This window comes from Oryx dammah, unplaced genomic scaffold (assembly GCF_014754425.2).
Source record: "Oryx dammah isolate SB20612 unplaced genomic scaffold, SCBI_Odam_1.1 HiC_scaffold_9, whole genome shotgun sequence".
Lineage (NCBI taxonomy): Eukaryota > Metazoa > Chordata > Mammalia > Artiodactyla > Bovidae > Oryx > Oryx dammah.
Genome location: NW_024070193.1, coordinates 43,246,814 through 43,265,334, shown reverse-complemented (window position 1 = coordinate 43,265,334; position 18,521 = coordinate 43,246,814). Strand labels below are relative to the sequence as shown.

Below are 18,521 nucleotides of genomic sequence, written 5' to 3'. Positions count from 1 at the left end.
CCGCATTCTCACCCCAGCCCCCCACTTTCACGCGGCCTCTTCCTGGGTCCCCGAATCGGAGGTCTTTGCCAGTCGCCCCCTCCCCCGACCCCTCCCCAGGACTCTCACGACCCCTTCCCAGCTCCTCCACACCAGCCCCCCGGGTCCGCTCAGCTCCGCCCCAGGCCCCGTCCTCGCGGGTCCCTCGGCTCAGGGCCGCTTCTCGCGTGCGTCCCCAGCTCCCGCCCGGCAGCCCGGCGGTCGGTCCCGGGCCGGCGGCCCCCGCCAGCCGCCGCCGCCGCCGCCGCCGGCCCCGCCCCCGGGCACCATGCTGCCCTCGCAGGAGGCCTCCAAGCTCTACCACGAGCACTACATGCGGAACTCGCGGGCCATCGGCGTGCTATGGGCCATCTTCACCATCTGCTTCGCCATCATCAACGTGGTGGTCTTCATCCAGCCCTACTGGGTGGGCGACAGCGTGAGCACCCCCAAACCTGGCTACTTCGGCCTCTTCCACTACTGTGTGGGCAGCGGGCTGGCGGGCCGAGAGCTCACCTGCCGTGGCTCGTTCACCGACTTCAGCACCATCCCGTCCGGCGCCTTCAAGGCGGCCGCCTTCTTCGTGCTGCTCTCCATGGTGCTGATCCTCGGCTGCATCACCTGCTTTGCGCTTTTCTTCTTCTGCAACACGGCCACGGTCTACAAGATCTGCGCCTGGATGCAGCTCTTGGCAGGTAGGGGAGGGGCGGGGGCGGGACCCCTAGAACAGACGCCGAGGACGGGGCTCCTTTCTTCCGAGACCCCTTTTTGAAGGAGTCAGAGATAGATTCTGCTCCTCTGTCTAAAGACACACCTCCTTCACTGACTCTCAGTAGCCACTGGGGAGGGGATACTATGAGAGAGACACGCTGGGGCAGAGGGCAGAGGCTTAGAGCTGTCTATAGGTTTGTGTGCTTGGATGTGGGAAGATTGCGTTTATTGATGTGTTAAGCATTTTGTCTGAGTTTCTGAGGGTCTCTGAGAGTATCTTTTGGTTGTCTTAGAGGAAATAATTGTCTGAATGAGGAGTTACTCTATATGTGAGCGATTTCTGTTGCACTGAAAAAAAGCATGAGATGGGGAATCAAGAGGTCTGACTTTGACCTTTAACTTGCTTATGTTATCAACTTCGATGTTTCACTTTACTTCTCTGAGGCTCTGTTTTCTCATCTGTAAAACAGTGGAGAAGATTCCAAATACTCATGAAAAAGTATTTTGTAAACTATGAAGTGCTGTGAAAAGATGAGGGGGGTTGGAGAAGGCTGTCTGTTGTGTCTATCCAATGTTTGAAATGTGGGTGGTTGACAACACCTGGAAACATGGGTCTCTGGAGGGCAAGTCTCCAGCACCCCTACCCCAAAGGCAGAAAGGGTCCTGGTGCCATGCCTAGTGAGAATGAGTCTTTGGGGACTCTCTGAAATGTTTGGCTAAGACAGACACCTTGCCCTAAAGACCAGAGAAGGGCCTTTTGGGAGTAGGAACTGCTGAGACAGTTTTCCAGGATCCATTAGAGACCCCCTCCCCCCAACCCTGCTTACCTTTCAATCGAAGACAGATTTTGAAGATTCAGCAACTTGGGCATTTGCCTAATTGCAGGCAGAGAAGAGAGTTGGGCTGGGGAGAATGGGGCCAGGATATGGCAGGGATATGGAGGAGGAAGACTGATGAAGATATGGTGAAGGAAAAAGCTTAGAGCATTCCAGGGTTGAGAAAGAAAAGGAAAAATGTGATGATTATGCAGCTAAGATGGTTTTTAAAAATAAGTATCTCAGGATATTCAACAAGTGTCAGCCCCTTCAAAAGAGACCTCCTGTAGAAGGTGTTCTGTCACTTGCTGATGATTCCACCGCTTAAAACACTGTAAGGAATTGTCTTTGGATTGTGAGGCATATGCTCTTGAACATTGTCATGGAGGGAAAAATACCATCTTTTCAAGGATGTCTCTGGTTTTTGGAAATGGCCAAGTGTAGAAAACACAGGAGGTGATCAAATTGAGAATGGTCGCTGGAGATGAAAGTCAAGGTGTGAAAGCAAAATCAGGAGACTGGTTTGCTTGCCTAGGAGGACTGTTACAAATGCTTGGAGGAATTATGGGCTCATTGGAAGAACTAATCAGGCTCTCAAAAGGACTGCCTTGCAGAAGTCAGCATTTATTCAGTATGGACATTCTGATGGGGTTGTTTCAAGTCCATCTCACTACAATCAACTTAGATGGAGGTCTTTTAAGATTCTGGAGAAAATGAGAAAGGAGAATTGTAGGATGTGTGTGGGGGGGTATCTGTCAATTCCCAGAAAGTGATTTCCATTCTACTCTTATAAGGCGAGCCAGAAAGAATATAAACTCAGCTGGAACTCCCATTTCCTGAACTTTAATTTGTAGTCTGCAGATGGGTTGTTGACCTCTTGCTCTTCCAATTCTCTGTAATCCATGTGGGTTTAAACTTGGGGATTTGATGAACTATCCAACAACCCCATGTAAATACAGAATTTCAGCGATCTGAGAAATCAGCTTCTTTGAACCCTGCCTTCTTCCACTCCTATCTTAGAGAGAGGAAACTGAGCCTGGAGAAGTGAAGGTCACACAGCCAGTAATAGAGTAAACTAGGCTTGACTCCTGGCCCAGTGCTCTTTCCCGTGTCTTACTGCCCCACTCCAAAGGTGGTTATCAGAGTTGAGCAGTTCATTCTATCTGACTTAGAGATTTCTGAGCTCTGAGTAAGTAATTGATTCACTTTGCTTAATAAAGGGCAGGGGCCGGAGCACTGGACTACTAGTCATGGCATTGTGCTGGGGTGTGTGTGTGTGTGTATCTTAGCTAATTCTGCCTGTGACTCACCATGCAGTGTTAAGCAACCATTTTTAGCTTAAATCTCAGTTTTCCCATCTGTACAATGGGGGACTAATCAGTCAGATTAGTGGATTTAAAATATATCTTTCAGCCATGTGGGGTTCCTAGAATACCTCTTTCACTAAGATCATTCTACTTAGAAAGGGAGAAATCAGTCATCCTCAGAGAAACTGCAGAGAAGAGGACCTTGTTTGTATCACATAAGTAGAGAGCCTTCTCTGGCAGTCCTGTGGTTAAGACCCTGTGCTTCTACTGCAAGCAGCATGGGTTCAATTCCTGGTTGGGGAACTAAGATCCCGCATGCCATGCAGCACCCCCCCCCAAAAAAAAAAATAGAATGCCTGTTGTATAGTTTTTGTTCAAGTGAACATTTACTCATGTTTTTTGTTTGTTTTTGTTTTTGGCTGCATTATGAAGCATATTGGATATTAGTTCCCCTCCTAAGGATAAAACCCTGCCCCCTGCATTGGGAACATGGAGTCTTAACCACTAGACCGCCTGGGAAGTCCCTTTACCTAAATATCTTAGAGTCTTCTGAGTGCAGAGCACTGGACCATTGGGAAAATACAAAGAGATATTTATTTCCTTCTGTATTTCTCACCTGCTCAGTGATCATCCCTCTGCTAGGTGCTGCAACACTGAGATCAACTCTGACTTCAAGGCTCCTAGGTCTATAAAGCACAATCTCTGCTCACAGGAAGCTTACCGTCTAGCTGAATCACTATATTGGTCAGCACTCTCTCAGTGAAGTAACAGAAAGCCAACTCAAGCTGACTTAAGTAAATTAAAATAAGGTAAAGGGGGTAGATATGCAGATGACACCACCCTTATGGCAGAAAGTGAAGAAGAACTAAAGAGCCTCTTGATGAAAGTGAAAGAGGAGAGTGAAAAAAGTTGGCTTAAAACTCAATTCAGAAAACTAAGATCATCCCATTGCTTCATGGCAAATAGATGGGGAAACAATGGAAACAGTGACAGACTTAATTTTCTTGGGCTCCAGGGTCACTGCAGATGGTGACTGCAGCCATGAAATTAAAAGACACTTGCTCCTTGGAAGAAAAGCTATGACCAACCTAGACAGCATATTAAAAAGCAGAGATATTACTTTGCCAACAAAGGTCTGTCTAGTCAAAGCTATAGCTTTTCCAGTAGTCATGTATGGATGTGTGAGTTGGACTACAAAGAAAGCTGGGCACCAAAGGGTTGATGCTTTTGAACTGTGGTGCTAGAGAAGGCTCTTGAGAGTCCCTTGGACTGCAAGGAGAGCCAACCAGTCAATTCTAAAGGAAATCAGTCCTGAATATTCATTGGAAGGACTGATGCTGCAGCTGAAACTCCAATACTTTGGCTACCTGATGCAAAGAACTGACTCATTTGAAACGACCCTGATGCTGGGAAAGATTGAAGGTGGGAGGAGAAGGGGACAACAAGGGATGAGATGGTTGGATGGCATCACCGACTCAATGGACATGATTTTGAGTAAGCTCCAGGAGTTGGTGATGGACTGGGAAGCCTGGCGTGCTGCAGTCCATGGGGTCGCAAAGAGTTGAACATGACTAAGCAACTGAACTGAACTGAAAGAGGGTTGTGGTTTTGGCTCACATACATTAATAGTCAGGAGCACTGGCTTCAGGCATGGATGGATCCAGATGCTCAAATAATGTCGTTAAAAATAAGTCTCTCTCCATTTTCTGATTCCTCTGTGTTGGCTTGTTGTTAAGTTCACTTCTCTTTTGAAGGTGATAGGTATGGCTACCAGCAGCTCTGAATTTACACTGCTTCAACTCAACACTGCCTGTGGGCAAAAGAACACCTGTTATTCAGTGATTGCAGAAAAAGTTCCAGGGCTCATTCTGATTGGCTCAGCTTTGGTCAAGCGTCTACCTCTTAATGAATCAGTGAGACTTTGTTTAAGGTCTCGGCCACATGCCCACTCCTGGGACACATGAACTGATAGGGGAGAAAGAGCTTCCCACACAGGGGAATCAGGTGTGATCACTGGAGGAGAGGTACTGTAGGTTAGACAGTTGCAGACAGAAACCTCCCCCTGGACAGTCTGAGCACTAATATGTGCTCAACCTTAGGTGCTGTGGAAACCCAGGGCAATTGAGGAGGCTGCTGGCTTGTTGGGGAGGTGAAGCTTGAGGAGAGCTGGGTGTGCCCAGATGTGAGGTTTGAGAGAGCATTCTGAACAGAGGGGAAGATCATGGTGGAGAGACAGAGGGGAGAAAGCCACATCTGGCTTGAGTGTGGGCTTCACTTAGGGGAGCAGCAGGGAACAGGGCCAGGAAGGAATGATGGCTCTCCAGTGTGCGAGGCTCTGAGCACTGGGTCAGAAATTTTAAATTTTAATCAGCAGGTAGTTCAAAGCTATGACCACTGTTATTATTCACGAAAAAACAGTTAACAGTTTCTGAGCCTTTATTATTATATGCTTGACCACATGCTAAACATTTACATGTATACTATTATTGACTCCTCACAACCTCCCTATGGAGTAGCTACCCTAATGAATATTTCATCGGTGAGAACACTGAGCCTCAGAAAGGAGAGTCATTTGTCCAAGGTCATACAGTGGGTAAGTGGTTGAGCCAGAATTGTAACCCTGTCTGTCTAACTTGAGAGCCCAAGGATTTATGAAGGATTTATAAAGGAACATTCAGGATGGGAATAAAGACAGGACAAATTTGCCAGAAGAGCTGAATGCTAAGTGGAAAGACTGGGAGACTCAGGTGGCTCTTTGTGGAGTGAGGTGTCAGCTTTTCAGGGCTTGTCAGAATCTCTCTGCTGTGCTTTATCTGGTCTTTCCCATTTACGAGGTGCTAGCCATTTTCACATTTATTATGTCATTTGCTCTTCATCTGTTAAAATGACTTGTTTAAAGGTCAGACATCTAGCGAAGGGAGGAGCTGAAACTTCATATGAGTCTAAATGGATCTAGAATCTGTTTTTACCCCTAAACTGGGACCCAGGATGTGAATACACACATTACAACGGTAAGGTCAATGTACTGAGTGCTTATCTGTGGGCTGAGTGAGGTTAGCCAAGGGGAGGTTGCTGGCTGGAAGCCTGGTTCAGGGTCAGAGGGGGCAGTGTGGAGAAGTGGTGGAGGACTTAGAATTCCTGCTCTGCCACCTCCCAGTTGTGTTCCTTGGATAAATGGGGTTTCTTCTCCGATTCTCAGTTCCCTTTTTGGTAAGATGATGATTATATACCTACTTCAGAGGTGATGGAAAGAAAGAAATGAAGCCATGGGGCTGAAATGCTGAGTGGGGTTCCTGGTGTACAGTGATCAACCGATGAATGGTCACTCTTATTCCTGTGATGTAGTCTGAGTGAAGAGCTGCTTGTGAGGAGTCCCTGCTGCTCAGGTGAAAGACTCTGGACTTGCTGAGTTGATCAGAGGCCTTGAGAAGCCAAGGACTGTTAGCTGGGAAGGGTTCTACTCATCAGCTGGCTCCACACCCTCACTGTAGAGATGAAAAAACTGAGTTCCAGAGAGAAGAGACAGATTCACGGTCACAAAGTGAGACCCTTCTGTCTACAGAAGGGAGATGATTCTGACCACATTTACTCAGTGTTGAGGGCCTACTATGTGCAGGGCACTGACTGGTGCTAGAATCACCATGGAGAAGAGAGCATGTGAGATGGAGTGGGAGCTGGGGAGACTGACAGCGACACCGGGGGTTGGGTAGTGATCAGAGGTGAGCATCTTCCAGCCTAAGGTGTGTGTCCTAAATCATCAGGGGTCTCTGTGCTACAAACAGTGACGTCACTACAGCTTAGAATATGTATCCACATTCCTCCCCACTTCAGTGGGTTATGTGTCACATCTGGTTTGGGGTTTTCTTCATCTAGAGAGTCTTTGTTGTATGCAGTGAGACTGCTGAGCACATGTGGGGACTTTCTTTCCTCCTATCCTTTTTCCCTCCCTCCTTTTCTTTCTCCACCAACTCTCCTTTCTTCCTTCTTTCTTGCTTTCACCTTCCTTCCCTCCCTCCCTTCTTTCATTTTCTGCTTTGCTCCCTCTCTCCCTACACCCTTCTCACACCAGTCCTCTTACTGACAGCCTCCTCTGTGTGTTAGGCTCAGGGAAGCCTGAGTGAGTCCTCTTTCCCAGGAATTTCCCACGCGGTCCAGTGGTTGAGATTCCGAACTTCCCCTGCAGGGGGCGCGGGTTCCATCTTTGGTCAGGAAAGTTCTGCATGCTGCGTGGTTTGTGCTGCGCTGTGCTTAGTCCCTCAGTCGTGTCGGACTCTTTGTGATCCCATGGACTGTAACCTGCTAGGCTCCTCTGTCCGTGGGGATTCTCCAGGCAAGAATACTAGGGTGAGTTGCCATGCCCTCCTCCAGGGGATCTTCCCAACCCAGGGATCGAACCCAGGCCTCCCTCACTGCAGGCAGATTCTTTACCATCTGAGACACCAAGGAAGCCCAAGAATACTGGAGTGGGTAGCCTATCCCTTCTTCAGGGGATCTTCCCAACCTAGGAATTGAACTGGGGTCTCCTGCATTGCAGGCGGATTCTTTACCATCCAAGCTACCAGGGAAGCCCATGGTATTGCCAAGGGGAAAAAAAAAAGGAGTCCTTGCTCATAGTCTAATGGGAGATATAGGAAAGAAATCAGATCATCACACTGTAGGATGACATAGGAAATGACTGAATCACGCAAGGGTGTCTTGGGGGCACGCACTTCTGACACATTAAGGACAGCCAGGGAAGTCTTCCAAAAAAGTAACAGCGTTTGAGATGAGTCTTAAAGGATGGGGAGGAAGGAGAAGTGGAACCAGGCACAAGAGACAGTATGATTTAAGGTGCGGAGGAGGGGAAAGCCTGGTGCATTTCTGGCGCCACGAACAATTAGTGTGAAGGGAGGTGAGAGCTGAGACTGGGAAGATGGACAAGGGCTGCACCATGGATGACTTGTACACCACACTGAGGAGTTTAGACTTTATAAGCAGCGGATAGTTGTTGACTTTTTAAAAAGTGTTTAAAATTCTTTGACTTTTGTTTTTCTTTTGGAAAAGTTAATACATTGCATATGAAACAAAATTCAAAAGATAAAATGACGTACAATCACATATGTGTCCTCCCTGCTCTCATCCCTCAGGGATTCTCCCAGAGGTCTCTTCCCAGGGGCCTCTTCTCAGGGGCAAACACTTTTACCATTTCTTGAGTATCCTTTCTGAGAAATTGCATAAATAAACAAGCAAATGCCAACAATTTTTTTTTCATCAACGGCATACTAGTTATCTATTGCTGCAGAGAAAATTACCCCCAAACCCAGTGGCTTACTCATTTCTTATCTCTGTTTCTGTGAGTCACAGGTATTTGGGAGCAGCTTAGATGGGTAGTTCTGGCTCGAGGTCTCTCATGAAGTTGCACCCAAGACCTCAGTGAGGACTGGGGTCAGTTGAAGCTTGATTTGGGTTGGAGGAGACCTCAGAATAAGTGATCTGAGAGAGAGAAAGAAGAAGATACATTGCGCATCCCCCTCTTTTGGCAACAACTTTATTGGGATATAAATCATGTGTCACAAAATTCACACGTATAAAGTGTACAATTCAGTAGTTTTTAGTATATTTACAGAGTTGTGTAACCATTACCACAATTGATTTTAAGATATTTACATCACCTCAAGAAGAAGGCTTATACCCTTAGGTTGTCACCCCCTAAGCCTACCATCCCCATTCTCTCCCTCCTCTGCTGCTAAGTCACTTCAGTTGTGTCGACTCTGCGACCCCATAGACGGCAGCCCACCAGGCTCCCCCGTCCCTGGGATTCTCCAGGCAAGAACACTGGAGTGGGTTGCCATTTCCTTCTCCAATGCATGAAAGTGAAAAGTGAAAGTGAAGTTGCTCAGTCGTGTCTGACTCTAGCGACCCCATGGACTGCAGCTTACCAGGCTCCTCCATCCATGGGATTTTCCAGCAAAAGTACTGGAGTGGGGTGCCATTGCCTTCTCCCTTCTCTAAGCAACCTTTAACCTACTCTCTTATCTAGTAAGACTGTTCTGGGCATTTTGTATAAATTGTTTAGTTACTGTTGTTTAGTTACTAAGACATGTCTGATTCTTTTGCAGTCTCATGGACTGTAGCCTACCAGGCTTCTCTGTCCATGGGATTTCCCAGGCAAGAATAGGAGTGGCTTGCCATTTCCATCTCCACTTGTGTGAATAGAATCATATAATGTGTGGTCTTTGTGACTGACCTCTTTCACTTAGCATAATGTTTTCAAGGTTCATTCATGATGTAGCATATGTCAATATTTCTTTCCTTTTTTATGGCTGAATAATATCCCACTGTATGGATATACCACATTGTGTTTATCCATTTATCAGCTGTTGGACATTTAGGTTGTTTCTATCTTTTGGCTATTTTGAATACTGTTGCTGTGAATATTTGTGTACAAGTTTTTGTGTAGATACATGTTTTCAGTTCCCTTGGATATATATGTGGGAGTGGAACTGCTGGCTCAAGTGTCAACTTTAACATTTTGAAGAACTGCTAGATTGTTTTTCAAAGTGGCAGTATCATTTTATATTCCCACCAGCAAGGTGTGAGAGTTCTTATTCATATCCTCATCAACACTTGTTATTATCTTTTTTTTTTAATCTGACTTTTTGATTATAGCCATCCTAGTGGGTATGAACTGATAATTCACTGTGGGTTTGGTTTGCATTTCTCTAATGATTAAACATCTTTTCACATGCTTGTTTGCCATTTGCATATCTTATTTGGAGAAACATTTATTCAAGTCCTTTGCCCATTTTTTCCTTTCAGTTTTTTTGAGATATAATTGACACATAGCACTGTATAAGTTTCAGGCATACAGCATAATTTGGCTTACGTATATTATGAATAATTATCACAATAAGTTTAGCAAACATCCATCATCTTCAGTTCAGTTCAGTTCAGTTCAGTCGCTCAGTCGTGTCCAACTCTTTGCAACCCCATGAATCGCAGCACGCCAGGCCTCCCTGTCCATCACCATCTCCTGGAGTTCACTCAAACTCATGTCCATCGAGTTGTTGATGCCATCCAGCCATCTCATCCTCTGTCATCACCTTCTCCTGCCCCCAATCCTTCCCAGCATCAGGGTCTTTTCAATGAGTTAACTCTTCGCATGAGGTGGCCAAAGTATTGGAGTTTCAGCTTCAGCATCAGTCCTTCCAATGAACACCCAGGACTGATCTCCTTTAGGATGGACTGGTTGGATCTCCTTGCAGTCCAAGGGACTCTCAAGAGTCTTCTCCAACACCACAGTTCAAAAGCATCAGTTCTTCAGTGCTTAGCTTTCTTCACAGCCCAACTTTCACATCCATACATGACCATTGAAAAACCATAGCCTTGACTAGACGGACCTTTGTTGGCAAAGTAATGTCTCTGCTTTTCAATATACTATCTAGGTTGGTTGTAACTTTCCTTCCAAGGAGTAAGCGTCTTTTAATTTCATTTTTTTTTGCTGCAATCACCATCTGCAGTGATTATGTAGATACAAAATTAAAGAAATAGAAAAATATTTTTTGTGTGATAAGAACTCTTGTGATTTACTCTTTTTTGTTTGTTTTTAGGATTTACTCTCAACAACATTCATATATAATACACAACAGTGGTAATTATATTTATAATACTGTACATTATATTCCTAGTACTTATTTATCTTATCCCTGGAAGTTTGTACCTTTTGACCACCTTCATCCTATTCTGTCTCATTCCACCCCCACCTCTGATAACCACAAGTCATCTGATTTCTTTTTCTGATTTTTTAAAGTATAATTTACCTACTGTGCTATGTTAGTTCCTATCATACAACATAGTGATTTGATATTTCTATAAATTTCAGAATGATCACCATGATAACTCTGGTTACTCTGTTACTATACAAAGATATTACATAGTTATTGACTATATTCCCCACACTGTACCTTACATACCCATAATTTTGCAGCTGGGAGTTTGTACCTCTTAATCTTTCACTCACCTATTTCTTTCCTCTCTACATCCCCTTCCCCTTTACCCATTTTCAAATTGGGTTATTTTTCTTTTGACTATTGAGTTGTAAGAGTTCTTTTTATTCTTGATATAAGTCCCTTAAAAGATATATGATTTGCATATATTTTCTAGTATTCTGTGGCTATCTTTTCACCTTCTTGATAGTGTTCTTTGTAGCACTGAAGTTTTAAATTTATATAAAGTCCAACTTATCATTCTGTTGTTGTTGCTTGTGCTTTAGACGTCATATCTAAGAATCCGTTTCCAAATCCATGGTTACAAAAATTTCCCTGTATGTTTTTTTCTAAGAGTTTTATAGTTTTCATGCTTACACTTAGGGCTCTGATTCATTTGAGTTCATTTTTGTGTATGGTGTAAGGTAAGGGTTCAACTTCATTCTTTTACTTGTGGCTGCCCAGTTGTCCCAGCAGTGTTTATTGAAAACAGTGTTCTTTCTGAGTTGAATGGTCTTGGCGCCCTTACCTAAAATCAACTGACTATGGGTTAATTTCTGGACTCTCACTTCTGTTCTGTTGATCTGTGTGTCTACTCTTATGCCAGTAACAGACTGTCTTGATGACTGTTGCTTTCTAGTGAGTTTTCCAATCAGGAAGTGTGAGTCCTCCAACTGCGTTCCTTTTTCAAGATTGTTTTGGGCATCATCCTGCCTTTTTCTAAAAAACACTGAAGTATAGTTGATTTACACAATATTTAATATTGTGTTAGTTTTATGTGAACAACAAAGTGATTCAGTTATATATTTTTTCAGATTATATTCCATTTAAGTTATTATAAGATACTGAATATAGTTCCCTGTGTTATAGAGTAAATCCTTGTTGTTTATCTATTTTATGTATAGAATTTTGTGTCTGTTCGTCCCTTAGTCTTAATTTATTCCTTTCCCCTCTCCCTTTCCCCTTTGGTAGCAGTAAGTTGGTTTTCTAGTTGTGAGTATGTTTCTGTTTTATATGATATTCTCTGAGTCCCCCCATGTTGCTGCAGGTGACAGTATTTCATTATTTTTATGACTGAATAATATTCCATTGTGTATATATACATATATCACCTTTTTTTTTTGGTCTTTTCTGGATATATGTCCAGGGGTGGGATAGCTGGATCATATGTTGCCTCTAATTTTAGTATTTTAGGGAAACTGCATACCGTTCTCCATTGTGGCTGCAATAATTTACATTCCCACCAACAGTGTAGGAGGGTTCTCTGTTCTCCACATCCTCTCCAGCATTTATTATTTGTAGACTTTTTGAGGCTAGCCATTCTGACTAGTGTGAGGTAATACTTCATTGTGGTTTTTATTTGCATTTCTCTAATAGTGATGTAGAGCATCTTTTCAGGTGCCTATTGGCCATCTGTACGTCTTCTTCAGAGAAATGTCTTCTGCCTTGCTCATTTAAAAATTGGATTATTTGGTTCTTTTGAGTTGTATGAGCTATTTATATATTTTGGTTATTAACCCCTTGTCAACTGCACAGTCTGTAAATATTTTCTCCCATTCTGTAGGGTGTCTTTTCATTTTGTTGATGGTTTTCTTCGGTATGCAAAAGTTTTTAAATTTGATTAGGTTCCATTTGCTTATTTTTGCTTTTATTTCTTTTGCCTTGGGAGACTGATCCAAGAAAATATTGCTACGCTTTATTTCAGAGAATGTTTTGCCTATGTTCTCTTTTAGGAGTTTTATGGTGTCATGTCTTATATTTAGGTCTTTAAGCTACTTTGAGTTTATTTTTGTATATGGTGTGAGGGAATGTTCTAATTTAATTGATTTACATGTGGCTGTCCAGCTTTCCCAACACCCCTTGCTGAAGAGACTATCTTTTTTCCATTGTACCTTCTTGCCTTCTTTGTCGTAGCAACTGCCTTTTATGTTCTAATCTCAGACATCACAGACCACTTCTGCCACACTCTGTTTTTAGAAGTGAGTTACTAAATCCAGCCCACATTCAAGGGAAGGCGAATTCAGCTCCTCCTCTTGAAAAGAAGTATATTTTAAAAGTTGTGGACATATTTAAAAGCCACCACAAATGGTAGGATACTAAACAGTTGGTTTGTCTTGCTTTTTAAACTCGACAACACGTTTGGAAATTGCACCAGATCAGTGTATAGAGATCTTTTTCTTTAAGAGCTGCATAGTATACTTTTTCCCCCCAAGATTTCTTTGGTGTGGACCATTTTTAAAGTCTTTAATGGACTAGTTACAATATTGGTTCTGTTTTATGTTTTTGATTTTTTGGCCATGAGGCATGTGGAGATTCTTAGTTCTCCCTGACCAAGGATTGAACTGACACCCCCTGCACTGGAAGGCAAAGTCTTAACCATTGGGCTGCCAGGGAATTCCTATAATATACTTTTGTATGGATGTGTCATCATTTAGAAATCAATATTTAAATTGTTTAGAACATCTTGCCATAATATTTCAATGGATAATGTTGTATATAAATAATTAAGACACATATGTAAGTATTAGGATAAAATAAAGACCTAGAGTTGACTCATTGGAAAAGACCCTGATGCTGGGAGGGATTGGGAGCAGGAGGAGAAGGAGACGACCCAGGATGAGATGGCTGGATGGCATCACGGACTCGATGAACGTGAGTCTGAGTGAACTCCGGGAGATGGTGATGGACAGGGAGGCCTGGCGTGCTGCGATTCATGGGGTCACAAAGAGTCGGACACGACTGAGTGACTGAACTGAACTGAACTGAACTGAGAGTGGAACTGCCAGATTAACTTGTCTCCGTGTTTACAATTTTGACAGATTCAGTCATAGGCTCCTCCATAGAAGTTACACAAAGATACACTCATAGTAACAGTGTATGAGGGTACCTGCTTCCCCACATTCTTGCCAACTGAATGAGTTATCAAATATTTTATTTTTGACAACCCAATGGGCAAAAAGTACTCTTATGGTAGTAATTTGTCTTTCTCTTAGGAATGAGGTTGAGTGCCTTTTATATATACAGGCAAACCTCATTTTATTGTAGTTCACTTTATTACACCTCACAGATATTGTTTTTTGTTTTTTTTTTTTTAACAATTTGAAGCTTTGTGGCAACCCTGTGTTGAGCAAGTTGATTGGTGCCATTTACCCGACAGCATTTCCTCCCTTTGTGTCTCTTTATCACATTTTGGTAATTCTCACAATATTTCAAACTTTTTCATTATTTTATTTGTTATGGTTGATCTGTGATCAGTGACCTTTGTAATTGTTTTGGCATTTACTTTAGCTATAAAGGATTTTAAAATTAAGTTTGTACTTTTTTTAAGATATAATGCTATTGTACACTTAATAGACTACAGTATAGTGGCAACATAACTTTTATATGTGCTGGGAAACCAAAAATAAGTTTGTGTGATTTGCTTTATTGTGATATTCGCTTTATTGTGGTGGTCTGGAACTAAACCCACAATATTTCCAAGGTGTTCCTGTTTTTTTCTGTAAACTGTCAGTTCATAAATATTTTTCTACCAAGCTAATGGTATTTTCCTTCTTTGATTTGTAAGAACTCTTTATAAGTTAAAAGTTAGCTCTTGGTGATATGAGTTGCAAATATTATCCATCAGTTTATTTTTTGATTTTGTCTATGGGTGTTTTCTCCATGGTGAAATTCTACTTTTCTCAGCTTAAGCAGATTACCAGTTCTTCCGGTATGGCTCCTGAGTGTAGTATAGTACCTAGAAAGGTCATGGAGTTTTTTGAGTTGGGGTAGGAAGCATAGATCTGGTTGTTGGTAGAGAGGATGGGCTGGAGATGTAAAGAGGTTGAGGGCTGAACTATCCTTATTCTGACAGTCTTTTATTTTTGTTTTATTCTTTTCATTTCCATTTCATTTTATCCATCATTATGAACCTTTAATCCCAGACCTGTTTAATGGCATAATGAGAGCCCTGGATTAGGAGTCTGCCTGGCACAGAGTGTCTATTGAATAAACAGATGATGAGCTCTGATTTAAGTATTAGCTCCACCACCCACTCCTTTGGAGGCAGCATATTCAGTGGTGGGCCAACCTGAATTTGAATCCTGAGTGTGGCATTACCAACTAAAGTGTCCTTTGGAAGGTTATACAATTTCTGACTCTTAAGTTTCCTCCACTATAAAATGGAGACTATAATAGTAACTAGCTCATATCCAGTGGTTAAGACTTTGTCTTCCAATGCAGGGGGTGTGGGTTGGATCCCTGATGGAGAAGAAAAGATCCTACATACCCTGTGATGAAAAAACCAAAACATAAAACAGAAGCAATATTGTAATTACTTCAATAAAGACTTTAAAAATAGTCCACATCAAAAAAATCTTAAAAATAAAGAAGGGTCTCTAATCTTCTGGGACTGGAGGGAAGTTAAGATTAGAGTGAATCTAGGTAAAATTGTCGTCAATTAAAAAAACAAAAAGAAAGGTTGAAAATTGAGAACTGGGAGATACACCTAGAAAAGCAAGGAGCTTAGAAACTTTGGCCTTGGAATTTGGGGTCTTATTCCTAGGTTCTGAGCAATTACATGTAGGCATGGGAATGATCAGGGCCAGATGTGGGTTTAGCAAGATGACTTGGGCAGCTGCTGCAGGGAACAGACTGGAGGGAGGCTTGATGGGAGATCAGGAGCCTGGTGGAGGGCAGTGGCAGTGGCCCACGTGAAAGGGGCTGAGGCTGGAGGAGGGGAAGGAGGAGACCTATTTAGGAGCCCAGCAGGTGTGTGTCTGGTGGGGCGAGGTGAAGACAGGCAGCTCTTGCAGATGATTCCAGGTCCCCTCGCTGAACGATTGTGTCTTGGAATGTCATGCCCAAAGGACCCAGCAGGAGATCTGCTCAGTCTGGGAAATGCTGAATTTGTCAGAGGAAGGGTCTGACAGCTGTTGGCTTTTCAGGCCTTGGCCTGAGGAGAGCGGTCTCAGCTGGAGATGCAGATGTGAGTCTGAGTGTGGGTGAAATGGCCCGGGGAAGAGGAGAGAGCGTGTGGAAGCAAAAGAGGAGCCAGCCCAGAAACACCAACCTTTCAGATGCAAGGAGGAGGAGGAGCCAGAAAAGGCGGCTTGGAGAGAGGAGCCAGAGCAGCTGCTCAAATTAGCAACAGAGAAGCTGAGAAGAACAGCCCCGAGAAAGGACAGCTTCCTGGAGGAGCCAGAGGGGACGGGGAAGGGATGGGGCCACCTGGATGGGCCTGGGCCAGACTGGAGGAGTGAGGCAGGAAGCAGGGAGAGCAGCAGGGGCTTCTGCCCGAGTCCTTGAGCTAAGTGTGGCAGAGCTGAGCCAGGGCAGCGGGGGATGCAGCAGGCAGCGGATTCCAGGGTTGTCCAGAGGCCATGCGAGGGCTCTGTGCAGGCTGGACCCAGGGGTGGTGCGGTAAACATTGTTCCCAAATATTATCATTACTGCACAAAGTGACAGGTACCCCATTTCTCTGTAACAGCATCTGTGACACCAGATCCAATTATTTGTGTTCCTAACAGTCCCCTGACTAAACTGTAGTCTCCTGGAGATCAGGAACCACAACCCAGGGACTGAATGGCTTGGAGGAAGTGGCCCAGGGAAAGGGAATAGTCAGTGCCAGGACCTCCAGGGCAGGGGCGGTAGGGCTGAACAAGAAAGGTAGTTAGGGTTAGTGTTAGGATAACGATTGGAAAGGAGGTGCAGTGTGGCAAGAGTGTAGGGATCCAGAGGCCAAGTGGCTTGGAGGCAAGTAGGGGGAGCCTGTGGGCCACACAGTCCAGGACGAGGCCCCAGGGATTACCCTGAGTGTAAGGGGCAACTTGGGAAGGTGTTGAGCAGGTGAGTGAATGGCACTGTCTGCTTGGAAAGCAGACGAAGAGAGGGCAAGGCTGAGAGCAGAAAATCCAGTTAGGAGTCGCTGCGGTCACGCGGGAGGGAGACCACGCGACCTCGACAGATGGCTGCAGTGGAGACAGAGAAAAGAGGTCAGCCCGAGATACGTTTTGGAGGTCAAGCCAGTCGGCCCTGCAAGTGGATGGGATGTGGGGGTGAGGGAAAGGGAGGAGTCAGGGTGCCTCCGTCATCTGGGGGCTGGGGGGGGGCCGTGGGGAGCCCCAGCACAGGATTCCCACCCCTGAGCTCCCCAGCTGACAGAAGCGCTAAGATTGGACCTGGATCTTCAAATCCAGCGGGTTGGGGTGACTGTTAAGAGACCCCGTCTCCCCTATGCCACAAGCCCCTGCCCTGGGAGGGGCAGGACGGAGCTGGTGCGAAGGACATGAGGACAATCTCTGTCTCGGGGTAGAGGGTTGTTCTCCCTACAGCCCCCGGTGCACTGGGCCTGGGGAAGCACTCCCTTGGAAAGCTGTGGTCACAGTGCCAACACAGACCGTTTTCCAGGTTCCTCTCAGCCCCAAACTAGAAAAACCTTCGTAAAGGTGAGGAAGGGGCTCACAGAGGATACAGGACATGAGCAGCCATCCGTGTATCCTGTGCTATACTGCCCCTCCGTATCTCTCACCTACAGCTTTGTCAAATTATCATTGTTCTTTGTATGAACACTGGAGACTATAGATAAGCAAGATTACACACGTCATCTCACCCTCCCAGAAGCAGTCATCTTAACTGTTGGTCTGCAATCGTATAGAGTACTGGTTATGAGCAGGCTCTGGAGCCAGACTGGCTGGATCCAAATCCTGGTTCTGTAACTTACCAGCTCTGTGGCCTTAGATAACTTGGATTACCTCTTTGTGCCTCTATGTCCTCAACTGTAAAAAGAAGATAATAACAGCACTTATTCCACAGAGTGTTGTGGGGATTAAGTGAAGTAATATGTATAAGATACTTAGCATAGGACCTAGTGTGGTAAATTTATATAACTATTGCTATAACCATGTAAGTATCCCCAAAATGAAATTATATTGTATGTTATTTTTCACATCCTTTTGAAAGCTAATGTATCATGAGTAATTTCTGTATCATTAAATCTTACTGAATATAATTTAATAGGGGAATAGTATTCCATGGTATGAAAGAATATTCCTGTGATGGTGGATAATTAGCTGCTTATTTCTTTCCTTCTTTCTTTTATTATGTCTCCCCCTCTGCCTTCCTTCTCATCTCTTCCTTCTTTTCTTTCTTGCAAATAATGACGTGATAGACATCCACATAGCTAAATCTTAAGAGTACATTCTTGAGCATTTTCTTAGGATAAATTCCTAGAAATTGGCAAGCTCAGTCAATAGGGGTCTAGAGATTTTTGGTTTTATGTTTTTTTGTGTGTGTGATTAATTCATTATTTCTGTGAGTTTCATTTGGCTTGTGCATTTTGATTCTTTGCTGCTTTAATTATTTCATTCTGAGTGAAAAATCTCTGGCAACAGTCACTTATTAGCGGTCAGCTCCCACCTACCTTATGGTTTCAGTAGGTCACTTATTCATGTGGTCCTGGATTCAGAAGGGGCCACAGCTTAGCAGTGCAACGTCTCTGTCCTGTCCTGTCCTCAGCCCCTAAGTTCCCTCCTCAGAAGTGACCAGGGTTATCAGTATGAATGTTATGTAAGTGCATTCAGTATTCCCCAGTGTTATGACTCTAAGATGCATCCAAATTGTTGCATGTGGCTACAACAACAAAATACCATAGACTGCGTGGTTTACACTTATTTTCTCTTAGTTCTGTAAACTAGAATTCCAAGACCTAGGTTCTGGTGAGAGTCCTC

General features: G+C 44.0%; 1 protein-coding gene across 1 annotated transcript in view; it reads left to right on the top strand.

The window, feature by feature from the left end:
* The first annotated feature begins 304 nt into the window (after nucleotides 1-304).
* The window catches only part of LHFPL4 (LHFPL tetraspan subfamily member 4), a 34,758-nt gene continuing 16,541 nt past the window's right edge, over nucleotides 305-18,521 (top strand). Inside the window, exon 1 of the mRNA XM_040246176.1 lies at nucleotides 305-713. Within this exon, the coding sequence (XP_040102110.1) occupies nucleotides 308-713 (406 nt within the window). The 5' untranslated portion in view covers nucleotides 305-307. The remainder of the gene's footprint in view (nucleotides 714-18,521) is intronic.